The sequence below is a fragment of the Nymphaea colorata genome, chromosome 12 (genome assembly GCF_008831285.2).
Source record: "Nymphaea colorata isolate Beijing-Zhang1983 chromosome 12, ASM883128v2, whole genome shotgun sequence".
Classification (NCBI taxonomy): domain Eukaryota; kingdom Viridiplantae; phylum Streptophyta; class Magnoliopsida; order Nymphaeales; family Nymphaeaceae; genus Nymphaea; species Nymphaea colorata.
Window position 1 is genome coordinate 15,054,395 of NC_045149.1, and position 25,233 is coordinate 15,079,627.

At 39.9% G+C, this 25,233-nt stretch overlaps 3 protein-coding genes and 1 long non-coding RNA gene across 7 annotated transcripts in view; 1 reads left to right on the top strand and 3 right to left on the bottom strand.

Moving 5' to 3' along the window:
* Positions 1 to 221: 221 nt before the first annotated feature.
* Positions 222 to 3,787, bottom strand: LOC116265577 (putative kinase-like protein TMKL1). Of its 2 annotated transcripts, none has more exons than XM_031646275.2 (3): positions 3,739 to 3,787; positions 1,387 to 2,298; positions 222 to 952 (listed from the first exon to the last, which is right to left on the bottom strand). In XM_031646275.2, exons 2-3 carry the CDS (start codon positions 1,862 to 1,864, stop codon positions 348 to 350), a joined length of 1,083 nt encoding a protein of 360 aa, XP_031502135.1. In that variant the 5' UTR covers positions 1,865 to 2,298; positions 3,739 to 3,787; the 3' UTR covers positions 222 to 347. The 2 variants fall into 2 exon arrangements, with proteins under 2 accessions (XP_031502135.1, XP_031502136.1); XM_031646276.2 differs by having other exon boundaries at positions 3,628 to 3,777.
* A 5,160-nt stretch (positions 3,788 to 8,947) lies between these two features.
* LOC116266272 (acid phosphatase 1-like) lies at positions 8,948 to 11,796 on the bottom strand. Its single transcript, XM_031647419.2, has 3 exons — positions 11,044 to 11,796; positions 10,225 to 10,434; positions 8,948 to 9,321 (listed from the first exon to the last, which is right to left on the bottom strand). Exons 1-3 carry the CDS (start codon positions 11,469 to 11,471, stop codon positions 9,144 to 9,146), a joined length of 816 nt encoding a protein of 271 aa, XP_031503279.1. The 5' UTR covers positions 11,472 to 11,796; the 3' UTR covers positions 8,948 to 9,143.
* Positions 11,797 to 14,312: 2,516 nt separating this feature from the next.
* LOC116266288 (peptidyl-prolyl cis-trans isomerase FKBP20-2, chloroplastic) lies at positions 14,313 to 18,153 on the top strand. Of its 3 annotated transcripts, none has more exons than XM_031647434.2 (7): positions 14,313 to 14,452; positions 14,718 to 14,996; positions 15,221 to 15,330; positions 16,360 to 16,468; positions 16,570 to 16,646; positions 17,508 to 17,628; positions 17,808 to 18,153. In XM_031647434.2, exons 1-6 carry the CDS (start codon positions 14,374 to 14,376, stop codon positions 17,625 to 17,627), a joined length of 774 nt encoding a protein of 257 aa, XP_031503294.1. In that variant the 5' UTR covers positions 14,313 to 14,373; the 3' UTR covers position 17,628; positions 17,808 to 18,153. The 3 variants fall into 3 exon arrangements, with proteins under 3 accessions (XP_031503294.1, XP_031503296.1, XP_031503297.1); XM_031647436.2 differs by having other exon boundaries at positions 17,815 to 18,153; XM_031647437.2 differs by having other exon boundaries at positions 17,840 to 18,153.
* A 674-nt stretch (positions 18,154 to 18,827) lies between these two features.
* The window catches only part of LOC116266289 (uncharacterized), a 28,352-nt gene continuing 21,946 nt past the window's right edge, over positions 18,828 to 25,233 (bottom strand). The window contains exon 6 of the long non-coding RNA XR_007574999.1: positions 18,828 to 19,126. This is a non-coding gene — a long non-coding RNA (uncharacterized LOC116266289). The remainder of the gene's footprint in view (positions 19,127 to 25,233) is intronic.

Here is a 25,233-nt window from a genome sequence, read left to right on the forward strand (position 1 = left end):
AAACTAGTGGCCAACGTCTCTCGTGCCCAAACCCGTGTGCCTGCTCGTATAACTTGTGACATAGCCTTTTTCTAGAGGCGGATGTGTAAAGCAGGAATGAGGTCTGAACACATCCCCAGTTCTCAACGGAACCCGTTGGCGGGCTGCAGTCCCATCTATTTACAATTTTCTAACTTTTGGGCTCATCCTTATTGACAGTGCCACGGTCCTTCGCGGAGTCGTTGTCAAACGAAGATCAAATCGTCATCCCGCACATCACCAATAATAAAAGGGAACATCATTGCCATCGCCTTTGAACTTTCACCGTCACCAGAAACTAGTCTCAAAAATTCCAAACTAGGATTATTTCATGCAAACGAAGGAAACCCTTTAGACCCGATCTCTTCGAGCTGCCTTCTGATTTGTTGAATGTCGGGTCTAAATGACGACGAAGGAGCGCAGCAACTCATCGCCAACTGAAAATACAGGAGCAGCCCTTCTTCTGTCACCGGGTTCTGGTCTTCCCTGCTAAGAAGCTCAGGATCAAAGATCTCCGATACCCTCTGACTGATAATTGCGTTTCTCATTAGGGATGGCAAATGAAGGTGCTGACCGGACGTCGGGTCCACGACGATAGGCTCCTTTCCTGTGAGCAGTTCAAGCAGGATTATCCCCAAGCTGTAGATATCACTCTCCGTATTCGCTTCCTTCATCTTGATCAGTTCGGGGGCTTTGTAGCCTTCAGCGTCCAAGGATTCGAGCATCACTTGATTTGCAGTTGGATTAAGCAGCAAGTGGATGCCGAAATCCGAGAGGCACGGTTGGTAGTTGGCATCAAGCAATATGTTCTTCGATTTGAGATTCCCATGAATCAATGGTTTTGCTAATCCTGTGTGAAGGTACTCCAGTCCTTTGGCGATGCCCACAGAGACACTGTAAAACTTGACCCGTCTCAACGACCGGGCATCTTTACCTGTTCAGAAAAGAGGTGAATTAAGAGCATAAAGATCATGCTTCTAATGGGATGAAACAAGTAAAAGCAGACACGCTTAAACAATAAGAACAAAGAAGATATGGAGAAGTACACAAAAAACATTTCACTTGCAAAGCAACATGAGAATAGAGAACGAATTAGAACAAAGGTTTCAACAGAGCTTAACAAGGTTACTGAAATGGTCGGTTTTCTCAAATGCCTAATCTCAACCACCATCTTTAGAAAGCAAGACCAGTTTTCTATGCTTCATGAACACTAAATATTGATCAACCTCAACGCTCGTTCTATAATCAATGATAGAGATTAATCCATGCCATACATAATGAATACATTATTTTGAAGTCCACATTTGAGGACTTAAATCAGAGAAATGTATGCTAAGATCATTTATGTAAAGCGACAGAGAAACTTACTTCGAAGAAACTGAGACACTGTTCCTCTAGGAAAAAATGGATGGACGAGAAGCTTCTCCCCTCTAGGTCCCGAATAGAAAGCTCGTAGAGGAATCAAATTTGGATGCCTGATATTGCCTAGAAATTGGACCTCTGGAATGATGTCCTTCAGACTTCTGGTACAAACAGGTCTAAGAAACCGAAGCAGCATTAATGAGTGATTATTCCCGTGTAGACTGGCCTTGTACACTGTACCATAACCAGACTTCCCAACAACTTCTCCATTAGCATCCAATATATCATGAATGGAAAGGTTCTCTCCATCAGGAAAATTAATCAGTTCTTCCGTCCGAAATTTTTCTCCAGAATAAGGAGAGGCTTCAACGTCCCTTGATTTTTTGTGCACAGACTTCTTACGGCAAGTATAGATTACAAATAGGATAAGGATAACCAGGAAAACTGAGAAAGAAGCAATTAAAATTTTGTAATGGTTTCCCATGTTACATCATGTTCCCAAAATAAAGGGATGATCCCATGAAAGTATTTCAGGTAATTTCCACTGCCAATAGGTTGGCCAGAGAGACAGACCAGAAGATCTCATTGTAAAAATGTGCTTAACGAGCACATATGTGAGCAGAATGGAGAATATAGAACGGGAATTGGTGACTAAATCCTTTTAACTGCTCCTGACGCCAATTAGACAATGACCCATAATTGTTCATACAGAGTCCAGATTTTTGGCTTAACAATCCTTCAAAACATGACCAAGATCTTAGGTATTTACCTAGGAGCTACTCAATCAAACCCCCAGCTCTACAACAGCAGACATTGGGCTGATCCAATCTGAATACAACAAGGATGTGCCAAAACAACCACATTAATGACAGGTGGTGAGCATCCTGATATCCAGCACCTCTGTGAGCTTCTTACAATCTGATACATCACATGAATATAGTACGATCAGAATTTATAGGCATTCATTTTATCATATTACTCATCAAAGAGAATGAAAGAAAACAATATTTTGTTATAACATCAGATGGCACAGGAAATCAGCTTATTTGAGACACAGTAAATAAGATCCAACTGCCACATTCACATCCACTTTTACACAAAATGAACATCCTCAAAAATATCTATAGCTACTAGATTAACTCTTCCTAGATCGACCGGATTGCACCACAACTCACTGTAAATACTTTAAGCAGAACGGTTGAGCTGTTCCAGGATCCCTGTTAACCACGATTTCAAGAAGATGTCATGGGATTTCAAGTTTTCAAGAATAATGTTACGGTAATAACTGTGCAATCAACTCCAAACTTTTCAAAGCAGAACCAACTTTTTAGATCCTAGCAATCACGATAGGAGATTTGTGAAGGAAGATTGCAGAAATTGTGATCTAATACTTAAAACATATTGCAAGTTCTTCACGATTCACAAATAAATAAACATCGAACCCAAAACATTAACAAGACGAAAAGTAGAAAATACAAGAAAGAAGAAACCAGCAGGAGTTTCCTAAACTTTATAACTTCTCAAGAAAAACCATTAGAAAAATTTTTTCCACTATCGAGCACTCTATACAGTCCACTTCCTGCCTGAGAAAATGGAAAAAGAGAAAAATAAGCATTAGAAACGTATTTCCTGTGACACAAGGCGTAACTAATATCCTCTCATCAAGATCATAAAAAAGATAAACAGTACATTTTGTCTTTTCTATCCACCAAAAGAGATAAAAGTTGTCAGAGTTTTAAAACCCTAAAAGAAAAAATTGTAAGGTGCTCCACCGAAAAAATGCAACGATTGAACGACATTCGTCCTCCATCATGAAAGCTTTTCCACAGCTAGTGGTCTCATATTTCCGGACGTGAGTACTCAACAACGCATCTTTCCGATAGTCAGGGGCACTAGAAATCCACTTCTAACGCTAAAAACCTAGTCTCCGTAAGAGCGCACATAGAATTTCAACTCCGGATCTCACGAGAACAAGGCTACAGACCAGTCTACGCCTTCAGATTCCTCTCAAATAGCCGTAAAACACACTCGTTACACAACTTCTCGAGAAACTTATCTGATCTCAAGAAAAACACAAAGTAAGTGCAAAAAATCTACAGAAAACACTAAAAGAACGTAGATCTCAGTGCCGAACAGAGAAATCATAGAAAAAAAGGCAAAATTCAAGCACTTCTGAGCGCAACACACCGTAGTGTGCAGTGAAGAGCAAAGAACCAAAAGCAAACAAGAAGAGAAACCCTATTTTACCGTCATGCAGAAGTCTGAAACCTAGAAACTAGGCCTTCAACAAAGCAGACGGACGAAGGAGGAGAAGAAAAGGAGCGGAAGAGGGAAAAAGCAAGGAAGGAAGGTCCGTACCTTTGGAAACCGTTTTGGACTTCAGAGAGAGAGAGAGCAGGGGGGGGGGAACGAATCATGAGGGGAAGGAAAGGTTTTTATAGTGCGTCTGGACTGACACGTTGCTCTCAGCAATCGGGTCCCGAAAAGAAAATTTACGATTTGTTTTTCCTGATTTTTTAAGTTCTCGATCTTCGGAGCATCGCTGTCGCTTTCGTGAACAAAGACAAGAACTCGTCGTTCTCCCGGAATCTCGCTCTCCAAAGCAAATTACCCAACTACCCTTATTATACTAAAAACCTGCAAAATTACCACTGCCAGGCTTCGTGTGATCTCATGACAAGACCGGTGCAGTACGGTGTGCGTTTGGACCTAAATCTAAAACGGCAACGAGTTCCGAAAAATCCTTGCACCAAATGTTTCGGCCCAAACAGGCAACTCTTTTGGAGTTCGTGAACTTGATCACGTTCTAAATGGTATCAATATCTCAAACTGCGGCCAAGAAACGTTTAGAGTTCCTGAATTGGGACATAAAATCACGACCTGTTTTTCTCTTTAAGCTCTGAAAAATGATTCCCCGATAGAAGGTCGATGCACTTTTGTCTTTTCCCCTCCACAGAAAACCGTACTTTTTTAATCGTATGGAAATAGATCCAAATCCAAGCATGAGTGGATATGGGATCCAAACCCGAATTTAGTAATATTATACACGTGAAATGTTCGGCCGACCGTCCTTAGGTGACACTCTTTGCTAAATAAATCTGGTTTAAGATGAGATCAGACAACAAAAAATAAACAAAAATCTTTAAGTAAAAAATTGAAGGCGTATTAGGGTGACACTCTTAGGGGACATTTGACAGCGGTGTGAATTTTCAATGAATCTATCACAAAGATTAGGATAGATTCATGAAACACTAATCAGTGTTATCAAAATTGGCCGATTTAAATCAAATCTGTGGACCGAATCAGCAACCCCGCCGATTCAAATCATAGGCGGATCCTGATTTTCATAACACTGGTTCTATCTCTACCTCCATGTTTTTTCCAACAATTTTTGTTTCCATACTGTTAATTTTGATATCCAGCTGGTGTTAGGCAAACTACTACCAAATGTATGATAATTAAGTCTAAAATTTGCTTCAACATATCTGGCTTTTCTTAAGTATGTGTCCCTTAGAAAAAACGGACAAATCAAGTGAAGATGAAGAAAAAGTAAGTATGGTTGGCCGGTAGCATTTAGTTGCAGCTTTTGGCCAGCAATTAGGTGGGGTTTTGAAGGCTTGAAATGACACTTAGAATTTGTTTTTAACAGGAGATGGATTCTTATCTGAATGTGGTACCAACAGGCTTCTTCTTAACGTGCTGTCATCGTAAAGAAATTAGTACGATAATAATTCTTTGGAGTCTTTGGGGAGGATGACAACAAATTGGTGCTAAATACGCCAACCCAAGCCCTTAACGTAGATCACATGACATGGGCCATGGCTGGTTTTCATTTTAAAATCTGTGTCTGTTTTTAGGAGATAACAACACCATGCTAAAATATTACTTTGTCAAATCGGGAGGGCTCTTCTTGCTAAAATAGCTTATCTATCAGCACACCAACAACAAGACAACACAAATTAACATAAAATAATCTATCTATCTATCTCTCTCTCTCTCTCTCTCTCTCTCTCTCTCTCTCTCTCTATATATATATATATATATATATATATATATATATATAAGAGAAAAACTTAACATTGACTCTGGCTTTTTTGATGTCCACTAGACAGCTCATCAGGGCCGTCTAATGATCGAACGGCCCTAATTCTGTTTAACTTTTCTTTTTCTTTGCTCTTGCTCTCACCCCGAGTATAGAGGGTTGGAGAGAGAGAGAAAGGAGTGAAAATTAAAATCAAAAGTGGGCAGCATTAGAGTTGTCTGATCAAATGATCAGACGATCCTAATGGGCAGTCCAATGGATATCATAAAGCTGGTGTCAGAGTTCACTTTCTCTCTCTCTCTCTCTCTCTCTCTCTCTCTCTCTCTCTCTATATATATATATATATATATATATATATATATATATATATATATATAAGAGAGAGAGAGAGATGTGTTTGTGATGGAAAAGCCCCGTCCGGTCGCTTGCATTTAAGGTTGTGATGATTTGATTTGGACCTTTCATTTTGTCGTTATGGACCAAGTTGGTAGTGATGAGCAAAATGTTGAGCAACTTGCGACTTCCAGCATGTGACAATTCACATGTGCAGTGACAATGGCAAGTCACAAGAACCCACATTGGCAAGAACCCAATATCTCTAGGACAGAGTTCAAAGATACGCACAATATTTTAAATTTACCAATTTTTAATATTTAAATAAATTATCCTAGTAATTTTCGAACTATTTACTATTACATTTATGTTCTCATGAGCCAACTGATGTGAAAATACATTAATTTAATCAATTTTTATTGTTTATCTAATACGTCAAAGAACTAATGGCTCGTATTAATAATAGAAAATCAATATTTTTCATAAAATCGACATTAGTTTTAGTATGGTTATATCAAATTAGCAATCATAGACATGTCACATATTGATATTTTGCTTACATCTTGTAAATAAAAACTCAATTTATCTAATTTTTGTCACTAAGGTCTAGGATATAGAAGAGACCGACATGAAGAAATTGAGTTGGACATTGCCACTTTGTTCAATCTCCATCTCAACAGCCTTTAAGATTCTCCTTCTATTCACATGCCTCCATCTGTACAGTTGTATCTGAGAAACAATTAATATTTAATAAAAAAGGAAAAGTAAACTTATTCCAATAAGAAGATTTCTTTGACCACTGAACACGAGACTACTTAATAGACATATTTATCTTCTTTAAAAACAAAATCCAACGGCTAATTATACGTTGCTGGATGGTCAAACACCATAAACCATGGTTAGAAACACCATGAATTGTTACTGTACCTTAAACCATATCTAATGTTCATGTATCGATAGCTTTTTTTTAGCAATAGTTTTTTCATTTTTAAGCCATTAAGCAATATTTGGAATATATATATATATTATAATATTTATATATATATTACCAAGTGTAGGTGTCCCATTGAAGGACAATACAAACCTAAGAATCAAGAGTTGAGCACTTCTTCACTCACAATATTCCTCTACTTTTGTCGAAAGAGAAGTGAAATATCTAATTACTTCGTATGAAAGATTCACACACACACACACACACACACATATACATGCCTTGTACAAGGAGTTGCTGAACGATGGATCTTCAATCATCATCGAGCAAGTTCTATACATGCCTTGTAAGAACTAAGGTGGAATAGGAGGACCCACGAACCATACCATGCCAGTCCTGCTTTCATATCAGAATCTTGCACTTCTTCTGTCATATTCCTTTCCATGATGGCTTAATTTGCTCGAGATGAATCTAACGCCCTGATTTCTTATTCTGTGTTCATTTCAATGAATGATTTAATGCATCGATTCTTAGATTGACGGTGAAAAACCAGGGTTAGTTGCTCAATCTGGATTCCCTTTTGTTAAGAAGTCGCTTTGAGTTGCCACAATCCTGATTCTCTTTTTGTTAACATGTTCCTTTCTGCGAAGTCATTGAACGCCCATGTCAATCGAGAAATCCTCTTGATCATTTGGAAAAGTATGTTTTTTGGAACTCCTTGGGAGATAACCAGAAAATGAAAATGATCAAATGGAGAGTAACAAAGTGAAGATTACCATTATCATCTGAAGAAAAAATATAAAAACATGATAACAACCGTCAGTTTCTTTTCTTCTGCAGCAGAAAAGGTGATCATGGAAAGCCAGCAATTGCATACAAGTCGGAGAGACGGGTTCATATTGAGGAAGAGGGGTTCTGGATTCGGGGAAACTCTGGTGTCCAATGGAGCAATTTGCTTGGTTTGTGCATGGCCAATTGTTCCTTTCAGCTACCAAATCCCATGTATTACATTGGTTGAAATACTCAATTCCTACCAATATTCTGATGTAGGATTCTCAGTTCTCCATTTTTAACTTCTTTATCATCTGGTTTATCTTGTATTTAAAACTACAAATTAGCCACCGTTGTGAATGTGAATCGTGAAGGATCTTTGGATGAAGGTATTTGTCAAATAATAAAATAGATCATATATAAGTGAGAGGGAGAGGGGGTTGTTTAAAATCACTCGTCCTATGAACAAAACCGCACCATTTAAAATGCATACCAAGAGCTTTTCTAGTATAATATGATTGTTAGGTTAATTTGGCAAAATACACATTAAGTCAACCATTGTTTTAGGTTTATCCTAACCAGGGATGTACCAGTACAAGTTGGGATATTACAGATCTCTTTTGTACACTAGAATTTGACTGCAAGAAAGTTAAATGCTTTATGAAATTACTTAAATCAAACCATGTTTCAAACTAAATTAGTAGTTTTACGCGCAAGCATACTGAGATTAAGTTTAACGTTTCTTTTAACATTGATGTGGTGAAAAATGCGTATTATGTCAGCCATCTTTTTAGGTTTTATTTGTTCTCTAAACTAGGGATGTACAGGGTTGGGTTTAGTTGAATCCATCAGTCACCGTATGGTTTAGTTAGTTAGCTTTTAATTGGCTCAAATTAGGATATGGACTTGCAATTCTGAAACTTAATCTGGCTCTAAGAATGGTAAATCCATGTTAAGAGATTTTTTAAACGTTGTCTTGACATGCTAATGTGTGTATAATTACTAATTTAGTTCTAAACGTGGCTCAATTTAAGTGATTTTGTAAAGCATTCGAACTTTCTGCTACCAAATTATAGTATCATGGGGGTTTCTAATTTTTTAAAAATGGGTTGGTAAGATTTGATTCCAAAACCAGATATCCTTATTTGAGTCTTGTACGGCAAAATGAATCTGATTTGATAATCATTTTCGGACCATCAGATTCAACATGAGATTGTACCCTCTTCAGAACCAGAATTAGTTTTAGAATTTCAAGTACAAATCCCCGTTTGAGCCAATTAAAAGTGTTCTAATCAAATAAAATATGGCAAATGATGGATTCAACAAACCCAACCCTGTGCGCCTCTTGTTGATATAACAAATAAACATAGAAAAATGATTTACTTAATATGTATTTTTAGCAAATCAGTCCAAGGTCCACATACAAAGTTAAATTATACGAGCACATCATGCACTCTAAATGGTGTGATTTAAGTTCCTAAGACGAGCACTTAAAAATAACCCCTCCCTCTCACTTACGATTTATTTTATTATTTGACAAATACCTTCATCCAAAGATCCTTTACAATTCACATTCACAAGGGTGGGTAGTTTGTAGTTTTAAATACAAGATAAACAAGATGATAAAGAAGTTACAAATGGAGAACCGAGATTCCTACATCAGAATATTGGTAGGAATTGAGTATTTCAATCAATATAATACATGGGATTTGGTAGCTTAAAGGAACGATTGGCCATGCACAAACCAAGCAAATCACTCCATTGGTCACCAGAGTTTCCTCGAATTCGGAACCCCTCTTCTTCAATCTGCACCCGTCTCTCCGACTTGTATGCAATTGCTGGCTTTCCATGATCACCTTTTCCTCTGCAGCAAAAAAGAAACTGACGGTTATTATCATGAATTTATATCAATTTTTTTTCTGCAGTGATAATGGTAATCTTCACTGTGTCGCTCTTCATTTGATCATTTTCATTTTGTGGTTATTTCCCAAGAAGTTCCAAAAAACTTGCTTTTCCAAACGAACACCAGGATTTCTCGCAGTACATCGGCTTTCAATGATTTCACAGAAAGGAACTTATTAACAAAAAAAGAATCCAGATCATGGCACTTCAAAGCAACTTCTTAACAAAAAGGAATCCAGATTGAGGCACCTAACCCTGGTTTTGCACCATCGATCTAAGAATCGGTGCAGTAAATTACTTACTGAAATGAACATAGACTAAGAAGTAAGGGTGTTGGATTCATCTAGAGCAAATTAACCAATCATTGGATAGGGATATGAAAGCAGGACTCGCATCGCATGGGTTGTGTTCCTCCTATACCACCTTAGTTCTTTCCAGGCATCAAATGTGAACTTGCTCGTTGATGATTAAAGTTCCATATAGTTCAGCAACTCTATGTTTAAGATAGAGTGAAACTCAAAATCATTAGATCTTGCAGTGTAACACAGTTGAGAACAGGAAAGCGAATAATAGTTCAAGGTTTAGGCAGTGGGAAGGGAAAGATCAGACACGGAAAATGACCTTAATGTAAAACACCATTAAAGATATCATATGCAGCCGATAAATGACAATACTTCTGTAAAGATGGCATTTTCTATTGAGAAACCGATTGGAGAAGCAAATAATCAGAAAGTGTAAAAATCAAACTTCAAACATAACTGGGGATTTCTCGTCGTTGTAATAAAGAATATCTCGGCAGCTCAAACTTCCAAATACAATGAAGGAGAAAATCCGGAACTAAAATTCTACGACTAAGTATGTTTACCTCAGTATCAGCCGATCCCATCGTTCAATACCTGATCTTCTCAAATTCTCCTCTGTAACACCTCTCTGCTCTTCGCTTCTTCCTGTCAACAAGAATACCTTGAAGCCCAGGTCGAGGATCTCTTTATAAAACTTCAAGCTGGCCTGCAAGGCTGGTGCACTTCCTAACTCCACCCATTTATCAAACTTGCTCCCATCAAAAACCTCTAGCCTAAAATTCACAACATAGTCATACAAGACAGTTGAATCAGAGTACGGCTGCATAAAAAGATCCATTGGCTTTCGAGTTTCACACTAGTATAGAGAATCAGGATTCTTATCTGTGTGCATGAGAAAAGAAGAGAACGCATAGTAGAATCCTAATCAACAAGCAACCGTTTCCTACCATCAACAATCCCAACCGAGAGAAAGAAATATGTGAAATTAAATAATATTAAGCAGAAATTTTACTTTCAAGGAACAGACTAATTTGATCGTTCTATTAAAAAAAAAAAACAGTCCAAGAACCATGAAAACGTGGAATAGAAAAAACTACGGAGCAGATAAAAATCACAACAAAATTCGAGAAAAGAAGAGCATGCATTGTAGAAACCTAATCAACAAGCAACCGTTACCTACCATCAAAAATCCCAACCGAGAGAAAGAAATATGTGAAATTAAATAACATTAAGCAGAAATTTTACTTTCAAGGAACAGACTAATTTGATCATTCTATTTTTTTTTTTAAAAAAAAACCCTTCCAAGAACCATGAAATTGTGGAGTAGAAAAAACTACGGAAAAGATAAAAATCACGACAAAATTCGCACAGGAAAGCCTCACCCAAATCCATGATCAACATAATAAGGAAGATTCGACAGAAGTGTCTCATCGATATCAAAAATCCATATATCGTTTCCATCTCCGACCAATTGGACGGTTCTGGCGTAATTCCCGGCCTCCTTGGCGACCATCTCAAGATCATAAACATAACCCCTCTTCATCATATAATTCTTCACATAATCCGCGCACTCCACGGGGACCGTCTTCCACGATCGGATATTGTTTGTTTCAACACCGAACCTCCAACTCTGGCAATGCATCCTGAGGTCTTCTTCCCCGCTGCCATGCTCCACATCCACGACTCTGCCCAGGAGACTCTGGGGGTTCTCCACGATCAAAGGCCTCGGTAGAGTGGAAGAATCGGGGTTATTCAAGGATGCAGCAAAAGAACAGAGAGCCAGGAAGATGGACAGTTTGAAAGCATTCATGGTTGGTGGGGCGGGAAAAATGGGCCTTACGGAAAGATCCGCGGATTTTATAAGGTGGGCCGTGAGGAAACGCAAAGAAAGAGAGCTGGGAGATTGAACAATAACAGGGAAAATGATTCTTAGGGGAAAGAATATGAAAGATTAGAACAGGTGGGTAATCGGAAATCGCGAAGAAACGAAGGTGGGAAGACGAGAGGGAGCTTCAAAAGCAAAGATTCTTGACATTTCCCTCCGCCCTTCTCCCTCTCTCCTTCCGATTCCCCACTTCGATAGAAAACCAAACACAGAGAGACACGGACAATTTCTTGAAAGACGGACAGCCATCTTGCGGGAAGACCCATTTAAAGGACAAATGTTTTCTAACAAAGCCCTCATTTTTTTGGTTAATAATTTGAAAAGCCAGCTTTATATTTCTCATTTTTCAGAACAGCTCGCATCCTTATGGTGAAAATTATCGAACAATGGCGAAGGTGGGGTCGTTATTAGGAAAAAAGGAAAACGTCACGAGAAAAGTGTTGTTCTGAATGAAGCCTCCCATTTAACTATTATTTTAAGAAGCAGCATGCGTTGCTGGGGGAAAAGTGAAAGTCGTGAAGGTTGTCTTTGTTTCCGAGTGTATCCGACTATCCGTGACGCTTGTTGAAGGTCAAGCCATCCCAAGAAAGTCGACACGTTCACCACCACCGACCGGACCGACTTTTTAAGTCACAGATGCAAACGCGGCAGTTTTTCAATGGGCGAAAAGATTTGACGTTCTGCCTGCCTTAGCGTCCTCAATGTACGATAGGCAGTGCTTGACCTTGAGGTGCTTCAGAAAGTCAAGCCCGTGCGGCTGCCAAGTTAATGACTCGGGTAAAATTTATCTTGGGCGAGCTACATCTGCCCGGCTAGAGCCGAGTCCTCCACCCTTTCTTTCCAATTCCACCACGGAAGCTAGAAACAGAAATTCATTCACCGTCTGTTACACCAATCCACTCAGAAGATCTTGGGTGAGTTATATCATCTTTGTAGAAAGAGCCTTTGCAATGAAAGAGATGAAAGGATCTCGAATCAAATTAGCACTGCATGAAATCCATTGTTTAAACAGCAGATCCACATGCTTGTTAAAATCCCTAGGTTTGAATGCATACGTATAAGAAGTCATGTCTGTGGCTTAGACCCAAACCCTAAAATCAAACCTCTAAAAATCGAAACACAGATCGATGAAGCGACAAGAAGCCCAAAAAAGAGAGGAAGGAAGAAATGGAGAAAGGGAAAACGCCTAGCAAACGCGAAACCATTCTCAAAAACAAAATAAAATGAAAGGGCATACAAAGAGAAGGACGATCGAGCGATTTCCTACCTGAAAAGCACCAAAGAAGTCGACACTGGTGTGCAATGTGGCTAGAGGGTTTGAGAGGAAGGTTAGACGAGCCGCCGGAGCTCCGGATGCGCCCTAAACCATCTGCTACAAATGTATCGCCTGAGTAGGACGCAACGGCTTTTCAAAGATGACGAGTCGCCGGAGCAGGTGACCGGTGGCTTCCGACGACGTCGCCCGAGGGTGCGACGACGACGACCAGCGGAAGCAGATGGAGATGCTAATTGGTAGCGGTCTGCTGAGTGACGGCTGGAGCTGCTGTGAAACCAACCGAGACGATGCGTGCACCGCAATGTCGCCCTGTTCCAAATGCTCGTTTGACTAATTTCCTCGAAAGCATATCTCCAATTCAATACACGAACACGCCCAAGAACTAATGTATTAAAGGGAAAAAAAAATAAGACCAATGACATCTCAGACAAATTTCACCGGTATACAGACATTCTCTCACATTGTGGGCGCCAGGAAATAGAACCTCTTCATGGTTCCTATTCAGTATATAATCCTTCGTCGGTCATGCCTTCAAGCACATTCCTGCTTCTTCTTCTTGTGACTTTTCTTTTTCTATGCATAGTGAACGTGGCGTACAATCTTTCTATCTTGGTAACGAATTCGACACGCCACTCACATAATCATCTTTTCTCTTTGATTTTTTCTTCTGCTGGGAGATTGCATAAGATAATGCCGTCTCTAATTTTCGGTTGGGATATTTATTGAATCCACAACTGCTTAGCGTCGCCTGGTGGATGGATAATGAGATTGACTTGCCTGAGATCAATCCCACTTTATAGAATTATTTTATATATATTTTATTTGGAGATGAGAGACATGGTCACGAGAAATTAGTGTGCCTTATTTTCAGTATTAAAGGCAACAAGAACAGATGAACTTTAAGGTAGAATGTTATATGAAAATGAAGTATATTGGCACCTAACGATGCACCGATGCAGTCCTAAACTTTGGGAGCAAGAGACGAAACGGAAGAAAGTTTCTGTCTCAGAGTGGGATTTTCTTGAAGAGGATGCGAGGGGAAACACAACCTTAGACGACCAAAGAAATGACAAAAACTCTTTATAAAATGAAATGTTAAAAACTTTCACCTGTTACATAGTTACATAAAAATAAAACCAAAACAGAATTTACCTTCCAAAAGATGGAAGTAGGAATTCCATTTCCTACGATCTGCTACTAGATTATCATTTTAGTCAAACTCTATATAGCTAAGCCTAAGAGGAGTCTCCGATTCGACCATTTACATTGTTTTTGTCCGGGTGGTACAAGCAAAGGCTTGTATGAAAAAACATTTTAACGGAAGAAAGGCCTAAATTGAGAATAGAAAGTTTCATGAAAATGTCCATGGAGTTGTTCACATTTCCTTTGAAACAGACCTCCGTTAGAGGATCAACAGATTTCAGGCTTGTTTTAGATATTATCAATGAAAATCTGGATTGTAAATGAACGTTTCTGAAAGGAAAGGAAAGGAATGGTCGATTGAGCGGATATGCCTCTCGTTGCAAATGAAAGGTCCGATTGTGCTCTCTGATGATGGCACCAACTCCGGCGGTCTCGATCAACTTCTCTTCTTCGTTGCTCCCATCGCATCCTCTGCTCACGCTTCCATGTAATCTCTCTCTCTCTCTCTCTCTCTCTCTCTGTGCAATGTCACTCTGTCCCTTCACGTTGTAATGCGTAAACGACCGCACACGATAAGATCCGCACGTTTGGATTGAACAAACAATCTCTGTTTCTTTTTCTCTTCTTTTTCCTGCTGTAGCTGATTGGTTTGCTTTCTCAAAAATCTTAACTTGGACGACCATGCCATTTGATCTCTCGAGTAGGCAAAGACATTAATGCGGGTTTGCTGCTGGATTTGGATTCATTTTTAGGCCAGGCTCTTGGTTTTCGTGATTTATTTAACGGTCGCTTCAAATGGCCGAGACCAACGATTTCACGTATTGAAAGGAAGGAGGGGAGTTTTGGCGATCCTGTAACTCGCAAGCATTTCATTTTGATCTCTTTGGTTGCATTTGGCTGTTATGGGGAATCCCCTGCTTCTGGGAAGGTGAAGAAGACTTCTTACGACGGGAAGCGGTTGCTGGAGCAGAATAGGAAGATACAAGCGGCAAACAATGCGCCTAAAGGCTTTCCTAACTTCGTCAGAGAAGGTATGTGTGACCACCCTTTTCCCTTCCCTTAGCTGTTGCATGCCCGTGTGCGTTTCACTGAAGTAGGCAATTCAGTGGCTTCTTGTAGTTCTTTTCTTGGCCCGTATAGATTCTTATTAGAACCAGGCAATTCAGTGACTTCTTGGGGTGCTCTTATTTCGTGTGAAGATGTCGTTTTGAACTGCCTCAACTGTTTGATCAATTGCAAGTGTTCGATTGTTCAGGATTTCAGGTCAAAGTTGTGACCCCTGAGCAATATGTAACAACTGACTCGGGGTTGATTTACTTGGACATTGTGGTTGGACAGGGTGATTGCCCGAAGCTCGGCCAGCAGGTTTATGTTTTGCATATTCTTCTCCTATTTACTGCATTTCTTGTTAGATAAGACATGGCAGCAAAATAAGCCTGAGCGTTGATAGAAATGGAAGTGGATTATTGGAATTTTCCACATACTTCATTAGCATGTCGGTAATCATTGCCAATTGATCGCCCTAGTTTTGGGAACTGGTGCATGATGAATAAAATGGAAAAACATGTTAATGGCAACTAGAAATAGCAGATTTGGCAAATTAGCTGAAATTTAAGTCACAAGATGGATCGTGGATGAAGTGCACTTGACAACATATTCAGAGAAAGACAATCGAAACTTAAAACGATTCATGTAAGAGTTAATGAACGTACAATCGGAAGAATATGCTCAAAGAAGCAAGCAAGCTAGATTTCCTACTCCTAAAGTAGAGTTGAAAATTCCATTTGATCAGACGTGTGTTTTTCCTGCTGAGGAATTCATTTCAAGATTTACATTACATCCCTCTTGTGGTAAAAAACGTAGCGGCACATTTTAAATGCATGTCATTTTTCACATAAAAGAAATTAAAAGGAGATGAAGCTCCCTTTTTTTTCATTGTTTCATGAATCGCATATCTGTATTGTCATCTTCTAGGTTGTTCATTTCCAAATATGCATGTAGATGCCACTAGTGCTTTTCTCCATCCTGTCTATTATTGGAGAGCCTGTGATGCCTGATGTCAGTGGTTGATTTGTAATGTGCTTGATTGATGTCAAGTTTTATGGAAGCGGTGTCCATTTCTATGATTCCAATTTATTCTGTACTTGACTCAGAAATATTGTTCAAAGAGGACGAGTTATTACTCAAGTGGAGAAATAATGCCCTACCATGGCTAGGACATGGAAAACAGTAATAATTGTAAATTATCCCTGTTTGGTTGGGTTTCTGTAAATTTTTGTTGTTGTAGTGTAGAGGAAAAATGCATTCTCATCTTTGCAGTTTGTAACATCTGCGACACAAATCACAGTGATCGATGGCTGAGACAAATGTATCCTAACATTTCCTCCATGGCAGGTGATATTTCATTACATTGGCTATAATGAATCAGGTCGACGGATTGATAGCACTTATGCCCAGGGGTCTCCTGCCAGGATCCGGTTAGGCACTAATGCCCTTGTTCCAGGTTAGATGAGACCACAATCTTAAGTTGGTGACTGTGTCATGCTTGTATTAGTAACTTATGACTTTGATTTGGTCTTTTTTTGGATAAAATATGAATTTCAGGGTTTGAGGAAGGTCTGAAAGAGATGAGGCCTGGTGGTAAGCGAAGGTTAATCATCCCTCCAGAGCTCGGTCCTCCTGTGAGTCTTGTTTTCTTTAGTTTTGGCATTTTTTTTTTATGTTTCTAGTTACGCTTTTGTTCTCCCGCTGGTTTCTATTTACTGTTACTGGGATGAATTTACATCTGTTCCACCATAGTTGTCATATTCCAGGCCTTAAGCATCTCGAATGTCTTTATTCTCGTTACACACATTATTGTATGTAAACAGTGGGCCACATTCCTTAAAAGGCTATATTCTTCGGGAATTTGTGAAAAGACGCAATAATCTGTACTCCCAACTGCTGCTTCCATTTTGCCTGTCAATTTAATTTTCTTCAATTGCTTGAGGTTGTGGGTGACTGACAGCCGATATCCTGCCTACCTTAACAGCTTGTTGTCTTTATTTGGTGTTAATGTTAATTTCTCTTGGTATTCTTTTGGTATATGTCATTGCCCATTTCCAAGAATCATGAATCTGACTTAAATTTGAATATGATCCATTCATAACCATCAACCACCTTATGATCCATTTCTTTGATGCGTGTGATTCATTTCTGGACGTGCAGCCCATGGTTTACCAAAATGTTTTTCAGATCTGCTTTGTCTAGTGTGATATATAAATTTGTATAGTTCGTGAAATTTAACAACGTAATCAAAATCTGCCTATCATTTCCAAGTCATGCTTTTTCTGAAACTCGTCACATTTTACTACCTAAACCTGTCTTACTTGTGAAACTGCAAAATGATTTGAACTTGTTTTTGTCCTCTTATAGAACCTGTTCCAAGTATCATGGTGACAATGCCAGACATCGCTGCTATTTAACATGTATTTAACTGATCTTTCAATCAAGAGGTCTGGTCTTCTAATTTTGCCTAAGACTTGTGCCTTTGCTGGTCTCAGGTTGGTCCTTCTACATTCTTTAGTTCTAAACAGTTCGAGGTATTCGATGTCGAGCTCCTTAGCGTGCAGAACTGTCAACGGCGGACTATAGGATTTTACTCAGACCTTGTATGCAACTAAGGTATCAGACGTGTGCTCTCTGCTGTGGATCTCACACATATACTGATATACAAGCATGCATGTATTTATAATTATATATGTACTGAAATCTCCTTGCGCTCAGAGTTCTCCTACATTCATCATGTCAAACTCATTTCAGATATTTATGAAGGCTTTTTAAGCAATGTGAGACACTAACAGGTTACAGGCTTGACGGAGCTACAAATCTGCAGTTAGGAATCAGGATGTGCACAAGAAGGTTTAAAGGATAGATTTTACGTAAATCACGAAGATGGTACTTTCTCGGCTGAGCTTAAAAAAGATTCATGGAGGACACTCGTTCTGCAAACTAGAAGATACCGTCACTGAAGGATTTCATCATGTTCTGGAAGTACAAGCTTTAACTGATTTGTCTAGCCATACCAGTGGTTTTCATTGAGAAAGTGGCCACAGAACTCGCATCATTTTCCTATGTTTCTATCCAGAGTTAATGACTCTTCGCAAACTAATAAAAATTTTTCATGGACCTTTTTTGAATTGAGAGAAATCCTTCGTTGTTCGACGGCACTGCCTGTTGGTATCTCAGATATCTTAAACGAGCGAAAGTAGGAAACAATAATTCTAACCCACTGCAGGAAGACGTGGCCAAGACCATCAGAAGTTTCTTGGGCGTTTTCAACTATCTGCCAAAAAGAGTTGCTTTTAGAGGCATAAAGGGCTGTTTTCCTTTTTCTCCTTTTCCCTTCCTTGAAAAGGAGGTTTCTGAAATAAAAATATATCACTAACACCTATTCTCAGCATCATGGCATCACTTTGGGGACTTGATGAAGAAGGATATTGAAGAACACAGAGAAGCACTGTTGTGGAATTTCTCTTTGCACACCGAGTCACTCACCCCGTGACATTTGTCCATCCTGCCGCTGCCACTCACCAGTTGGACCAAATCCATTGAAGCATATTAAACTATATGAATTTGGATAATATCTCATCAGGGGAATCGGTGGTGGCAACGGTGTGCTGTCAACTAAGGACCGTGCCGCATCACCCACTGGATTCCAACGAGAAATGTCTGTGTAAATGCACCCTTACCCCAGTCAGCTAATGCCCAAGTAAAGATGATCCTCAAATTCTATTGCTGAAGTCACAACGGCCATAACTTCTCCTGTGGATCATCCAACAAGTAGTGGAACACGGCGGGCAATTTTGCAGTCACGCACCAACTTTGATTTGTGAATGAACTCTTTATAACAACCTAATCCCAACTGGAATTAATTAAAGTACACAGATATAAAGAAAAATTATTTACACAAAAATATGACATCTACATAAAACCTTTGCTATATCACGTCTCAGCATATATATATATATATATATATATATATATATATATATATATACATCTTCTAGCTCATAATCCTGTTAGGCCTTACCTGCAGCAACAACATTCAACATTTCAATATATATATATATATATGTACGTTACTGTTCATCTTCTAGCTCATAATCCTGCTAGGCCTTACCTGCAGCAACAACATTCAATATTTCAATAACATCAAGAAATTCAAGACCAATAACGAATCTGAAAATAAGATTGAAATAAGCCTTAATTTAACTAATCTGAAAACAAGTTTTCCATAACATTCTCAAAGAAGCCTTTGTTGTGTAGTAACAACAGAAATAATAAAAGATAACAGCATGCATCGTAAAATATACATGGATGAAAAGAGGCCCCTGCAGTAGCAGGAACCTCCTCTTACTGAATTCTAACCTCAGATGAGTGGAAGACAAGCAAGCAGAAATCAACGAGCTGTCACTGATCGGGTCGAGAACTGAACTAATTATCCCTTTTGCTAAACCTTCATCAACATATAAGCATCATTTTCTTGCTTTTCCAAATGAATCTCACAACAGTCTGCCATTTGCATAAATACTGAATTTTGAACCTTGTTCTCCATCTTATAGAGAATTCAAGAACTGGGTAGCACCACTCTCAACAATCCATTCTCCCATACAAGAATTACCTTTTTCACCAGAAATGACCAGAGTATGGTTAACCTTCACATCATCGGACACTTCTGCCCGACCAACATCAATCTAACTTAGATAAGCACGAAGCTCACGAATCTGTTCAGCTGAGATAGAGGCTTTCCCTCCACTAGAGTTAGTAGCATCAGAAGTAGATTTTTTTTCACTGGAAGGTTTCCCACGACTATTCTTCTTTTCAGGATGGAGGTCCCAACAAAAATCCACTGCGTCTTCTTGCAGTGAGTGCATTTGCGATGAGGTCGGGCAGCTCCTACAGGACCACGGCTAACAAGGGCAGACCTCTCATTATACGAGATGTAATCCCTTTTTTTTCTAGTAATAACAAGGCGTCATTGCTCTTCAGCCTCTACTCGAGAGTAAACATCTTCAATACTAGGTAGCCTGTCAGAATTAAGGATTTAACTCTTTATACCTTCAAAATCATCATTCAACCCTGCTAAAAATAGGAATACCCTATTCTCCCATTCTTTGGCTAAATAACGCACTTGATCTTGAGGACAATCCCAAGTGTCATCAGAGTAGTAGTCAAGTTCCTTCCACTTAGATTTCAAAGTGGCATACAAATCTGTTACAGAGTGATCACCTTGTCGTAGAGAATAGACATCCTTCATCAACTGATACACCCGAACAATTTTCTTCTTTTGGCCATACATCTGCTCAAGTATAACCCACATATCCCACGCAGTCCTCTTGCGAAGAATGAGGGGACAATCCAAGTCTTAACTTGGTTGTCCTCAACAAACCGCGTGTCCCAAGTAACATTAGTCTCTGCCGGTTCAATCTTCCTCCTGTTTATATACGCAATTCTACCTCGACCTGCAATCCCCATAGTCATAGCAGCGGACCATTGGAGGTAGTTCTCTTTGGTAAGGCGAATAGTGGTGGCCTGAACAGGTATATTTTCAGTTCTAACACCCCCCAACCTCAGTCTGACCAGTGTTCACAGTAGAGGAGGATGATTCAGCCATGACCACAAATCAATATTGCAGAGAGACAGGGCTGCGGCAGGCAAGACAGTGGCAGGCGTCCCCTGGCACGGCCCAAAGAACCAACGGTAGAAGAAGACAAGCTAGGCGACAGCGGACGGCGACACCTACACGAGCGGCGCAGCGGCAAGCTAGGGGCGTTCCAAGTGCAAGGCGACGCCAGAAACCAACGGCTAAGATGGCAGCGATGCGGGTGGCAACAGAGACCGTCGGGCGAGCAGCAAGGCAGCAACGTTGTGCAGCAGCTAGACTTCAGTGCCAGAGAACAGCGACAGAGAGCTGAACTATTGCTCAAACACTGCCGCAGGGAACTGGGTAGCAGGCGATGCAGGCAGCAGAGTGTCGGGCGATGGAGAACGTCAACACCAGAACAGGCAGCGTCTAGCGATGCAGTAGGTGACGCCAGAACTTCACGGCGGCAGAAACAGGGCGACAGGAAGCAAAGGCGACAACGCTGGAGCCAACGGCCGAAAGCACCGTCGGGGACAATGTCAAAGGCGCAGAGTGCAGCGGCACGCAGGGTCCCACACACGTCGGGCAATGCTAAGCGGTGATGCTGGGAGCACGGGCGGCGATGACGATGCTAGATGGAGCAGCAAGGCCCAGCGACATCGCTCCACTGTCGATGCACAGGAACACACGGGAAGGAACGGGCGATCTGGACAGCAGTGAGATCCGGTCCAGAGTGAACAGTACAACCAGAATCACTTTGGCCATTGGGCGATGCCGGAACTTCACGGCAAAACAGGCAGGGGCGGGACGTTCACAATGACAGCATAAATCTTCCTTCACCACGAGCAATGACAGCATAAATCTTCCTTCACCATGAGCACAGTAGAAAGATCAGAACCGATTTGGCTCTAATACCCATGAAGAAACGGTAAAAACGAGTAAAACGATGAACCCACACAGATGTAACGTGGAAAACCACGGAGGAGGAGGACTGCTGCCCACTAGCGACCAGACACTCTATCTCATAAACTTTCATTCACACACTAATAATTAGGGTTTACAGAGGTTAAGTAGGGTCATAACCACACACTGGATTGGGTCCAAATCTAGACCCAGATAAGAGACCCAAATACCACATATTTCAACAGTTTCAATTGCATATAATTGAAATTTTTAACTTGATGAAGAGACCCAGATAGTTCCTAAGTCTCACGGGACTATTTCCCCTCCTGTTGTAGAGGGTTCATTGCATCTTTTGTGCTCATAATCAGATGATCACACGTAAACTCTTAAAACTGACCATTAAATCGATATATCAAGTAGGTCATGCATTGGTTGCATCAATCAGTCAGCTAATTACCTCCATTGCATCTAATTGACATTTTCAATTTCATGGTAAAGACGTAGCTTCATCAAGTTCCTTGAGCAGTACCCAGGTCTCTTGGGACTGTTTCCCCTCTTGTTGTAGAGGGTTCATCGCATCTTTTGCGCTCATAATTAGATGATCACACATAAACTCCTCAAGCTAACCATTATACCGATGCATCATGTCTATTATTCGATCATTTGTTTCAATTGCATCTAATTGACATTTTCAACTTGATGAAGGGAACATTGCTTCATCAAGTTCCTTGAGCAGTACCCAGGTCTCTTGGGACTGTTTCCCCTCTTGTTGTAGAGGGTTTCATCGCATATTTTGCGTTCATAATGAGATAATGACACATAAACTCTTAAAACTAACGATTATACCGATGCATTAAGTTGGTGATGCAATGGTTGTGTCTATCGGTTAGCCAATTATTTCAATCGCAACTAATTGACCTTTTTAACTCGATGGAAGGGCCGATGTTTCAACAAGATCCTTAAGCAGTTCTCAGGTCTCATGGGACAGTTTCCTCTCTTGTTGTATAGGATTCATCACATCTTATACACTCATAATCAATGTTATTTGTATCGTACGATACGGACGCGTATCGTACGATACGTATCGTATAGGTCAAGAAAACCTATACGATACACTGTTTAAATACGATACGCGTACGTATCGTACGTATCGTGCGATATGGTGACTGTATCGCACGATACGTGCGATACACCCCTGTATCGCACGATACGGGGGTGAAATTAAAAAAGGGGCTCAGGCCCCTTTTTTTGCGTCTTATTTTGAAACGAACGCTCCTCTCTCTCTCTTTTCTTGTTTCTCAACGCTGCTAGAGACGTGGGAGGGAGAGATTTTCTCCATTGCATCAAGATTTGCCGGTGAAGAAGCTTTATTTCTCGTTGTGGGGAGTCTTGGGACGGTGGGAAGCTTGGAGAAAGAGGGTTTTTTGGTTTTTAACACCAAGAAGGTAAGAAATAACTCATTTTTGCCGTTGAATCGTTCATTTGTCTTATTTCCTACATTTATTTGTATGTTTTTACTTGTTTTGTGAAGATATAATGTTGGATCCTGCATGGCAGTGGTGTACAAGGGTGAATCCCAAAGATAGATTAAGAGGTAAGTGCAATTATTGTAAGCAAATCATATCAGGAAGGATCTCTCGCTTTAAACACCATATAGCTGGTAGACACAGCGATGTGGCTGAATGCAATGGCTCCCAAGAGAACCCATTGCCAGCGTGTGTAAAGCACCAGTGTCAGGAGCTTCTTGATGCAGTGAAAGCAAGTAGGATTGAAAAGGAAATGAAAGATGCAGAGGAAGGATATGGGGACCCACATGAAGAGGAAGAAAGTGAAGGTGAAGATGTTCAGCTTGAAGAAGAAGATGTTGGTGTCAGTTTGGGAACAACTAAAGGGAAAGGCATCATGCGTGGAGGTGGTTCTTCTGCAACTGCAACCAGAAAAAAGAAGAGGTGCAAGTATAAGTTCAGTTTCACGAGAACGTGGCAGGAGTCATAGTGGTCGTACTGGTGGTGGTAGAGTACCTACTATGAAGTCGAGCAATATGTTTGGTTCGATCAAAAATTTTTTCCCAATTATATTGCTGTTGGTGCTCAGCCTGAGATTCGTATAGCCATGCAATCAAAGGATATTATTGAAGCAGCAGATGAAACCTTAGGAAGGTGGTTCTATGATGCATCCATTCCCTTCAATGCAGCAAACTCTTATCATTATCAGCCTATAGCAGAAGTGATTGTTAGTGTAGGGCGAGGGTATAAAATGCCCTCTTTTCATAAATTGCGAGGTAAAATTCTCAACAATATAGTTAGAGATGTGAAGACATATTGTGATAAACTAAAATTGAACTGGAAAGCTACAGGATGTAGTGTAATGGCAGATGGGTGGACAGACATCAAGAACAGAACATCGGTAAACTTCCTTGTATATTGCCCTCTTGGTACTATGCTCTTAAAATCTGTTGATTTGTCTGATACTCCTAAGACTGCTGATGTGTTGTTTGGGATTTTTGATAAAGTTATAGAAGAAATTGGGCCTGAAAATGTCGTACAATTTATCACTGATAATGCAGCAACTTATAAAGCTGCAGGTGAAATGTTAGCAGCACGATATGGGACATTTTATTGAAGTCAATGTCCTGCTCACTGTGTAAATCTTATGCTTCAGAATCTTGGTGAAAGAGATGATATGAAGTTGACAGTTCATAGATGCCAAGAAATCACGAAGTTTATTTATAATCATGCTTATGTCTTGAATTTGATGAGGAAATTCACAAATGGGGCTGAATTGATTCGACCTGCACAAACACGGTTTGCAACAAATGTTTTGATTGTGCAGGGTATAGTCAAGCAAAGAACTTCTCTCAGGCAGATGTTTTCAAGTGATGATTGGGATGCATATCCACATGCCTATAAAAGAAGGGTTACGACAGTTGTGGATACCATCTTCGATGCTGACTTTTGGGAATCATGTGTGCACTTATTGAAGATTTGTGTACCTCTAGTGAAAGTCCTCAGATTAGTTGATAGTGAAGATAGACCTTCTATTGGATATTTATGCGAGTCTATGGACAGAGCTAAGGAGGCCATTAGAGATAATATGAATGGAAAAAAGAAGTTGTACATGCCTATATGAAAGATTATAGATGAAAGGTGGTCTGGACAATTTCATCGCCCACTTCATGCAACAGCCTACTACCTAAATCCTGCTATTAGATATCTTCCCACGTTTAAGAAGGACAGAGAGGTCGAGTATGGCATGTTGGATTGTATTGATGTATTAGTAAGTGATAGTAAAGAATAAAACGCTATCCATATGTCGATCAACAAATATGATACGGCATCTAGTACCATGGCAAGAGACACAGCAGTTCGATGCAGGACAACTATGCGTCCAGGTATTAGAAAAAGAGACTTTATACTTTTTGTTGTTTAGCTTTTAATTTTTATACATATTTATTCTGACAACATTTTTACTTTCCATCTGTTATTAGATTTGTGGTGGGAAAGGTTTGGGCCTGATTGCCCAGAATTAAGGAAGCTTGCAATTAGAATCCTCAGCCAAACATGTAGTGCAACTGGATGTGAAAGAAATTGGAGTGTATTTCAACACATCCACAGTAAGAAGAGGAATAGGCTGGAACATAAAAGGTTGAATGACCTTGTTTACGTTCATTATAATATGAAGTTGAGACAAAGGTAAACATTTGTTATACAAAATAGCAAATTCTAATATATATTTTAATC

Excerpts from the sequence above, each read along its gene's own strand:
- LOC116266272 (XM_031647419.2), bottom strand. The coding sequence starts at position 11,471 with ATGAATGCTTTCAAACTGTCCATCTTCCTGGCTCTCTGTTCTTTTGCT. Across the intron at positions 10,435-11,043 it reads TATGTTGATCATGGATTTGG|GCTAGAGGTTTTTGATGGGA; the intron begins GTGAGGCTTTCC and ends TGTGAATTTTAG. Across the intron at positions 9,322-10,224 it reads TGGGATCGGCTGATACTGAG|AGGAAAAGGTGATCATGGAA; the intron begins GTAAACATACTT and ends TTTTTGCTGCAG.
- LOC116266288 (XM_031647434.2), top strand. The coding sequence starts at position 14,374 with ATGATGGCACCAACTCCGGCGGTCTCGATCAACTTCTCTTCTTCGTTG. Across the intron at positions 14,997-15,220 it reads TCCTAACTTCGTCAGAGAAG|GATTTCAGGTCAAAGTTGTG; the intron begins GTATGTGTGACC and ends TCGATTGTTCAG. Across the intron at positions 15,331-16,359 it reads GCCCGAAGCTCGGCCAGCAG|GTGATATTTCATTACATTGG; the intron begins GTTTATGTTTTG and ends CCTCCATGGCAG.
- LOC116265577 (XM_031646275.2), bottom strand. The coding sequence starts at position 1,864 with ATGGGAAACCATTACAAAATTTTAATTGCTTCTTTCTCAGTTTTCCTG. Across the intron at positions 953-1,386 it reads AGTGTCTCAGTTTCTTCGAA|GTAAAGATGCCCGGTCGTTG; the intron begins GTAAGTTTCTCT and ends TTTTCTGAACAG.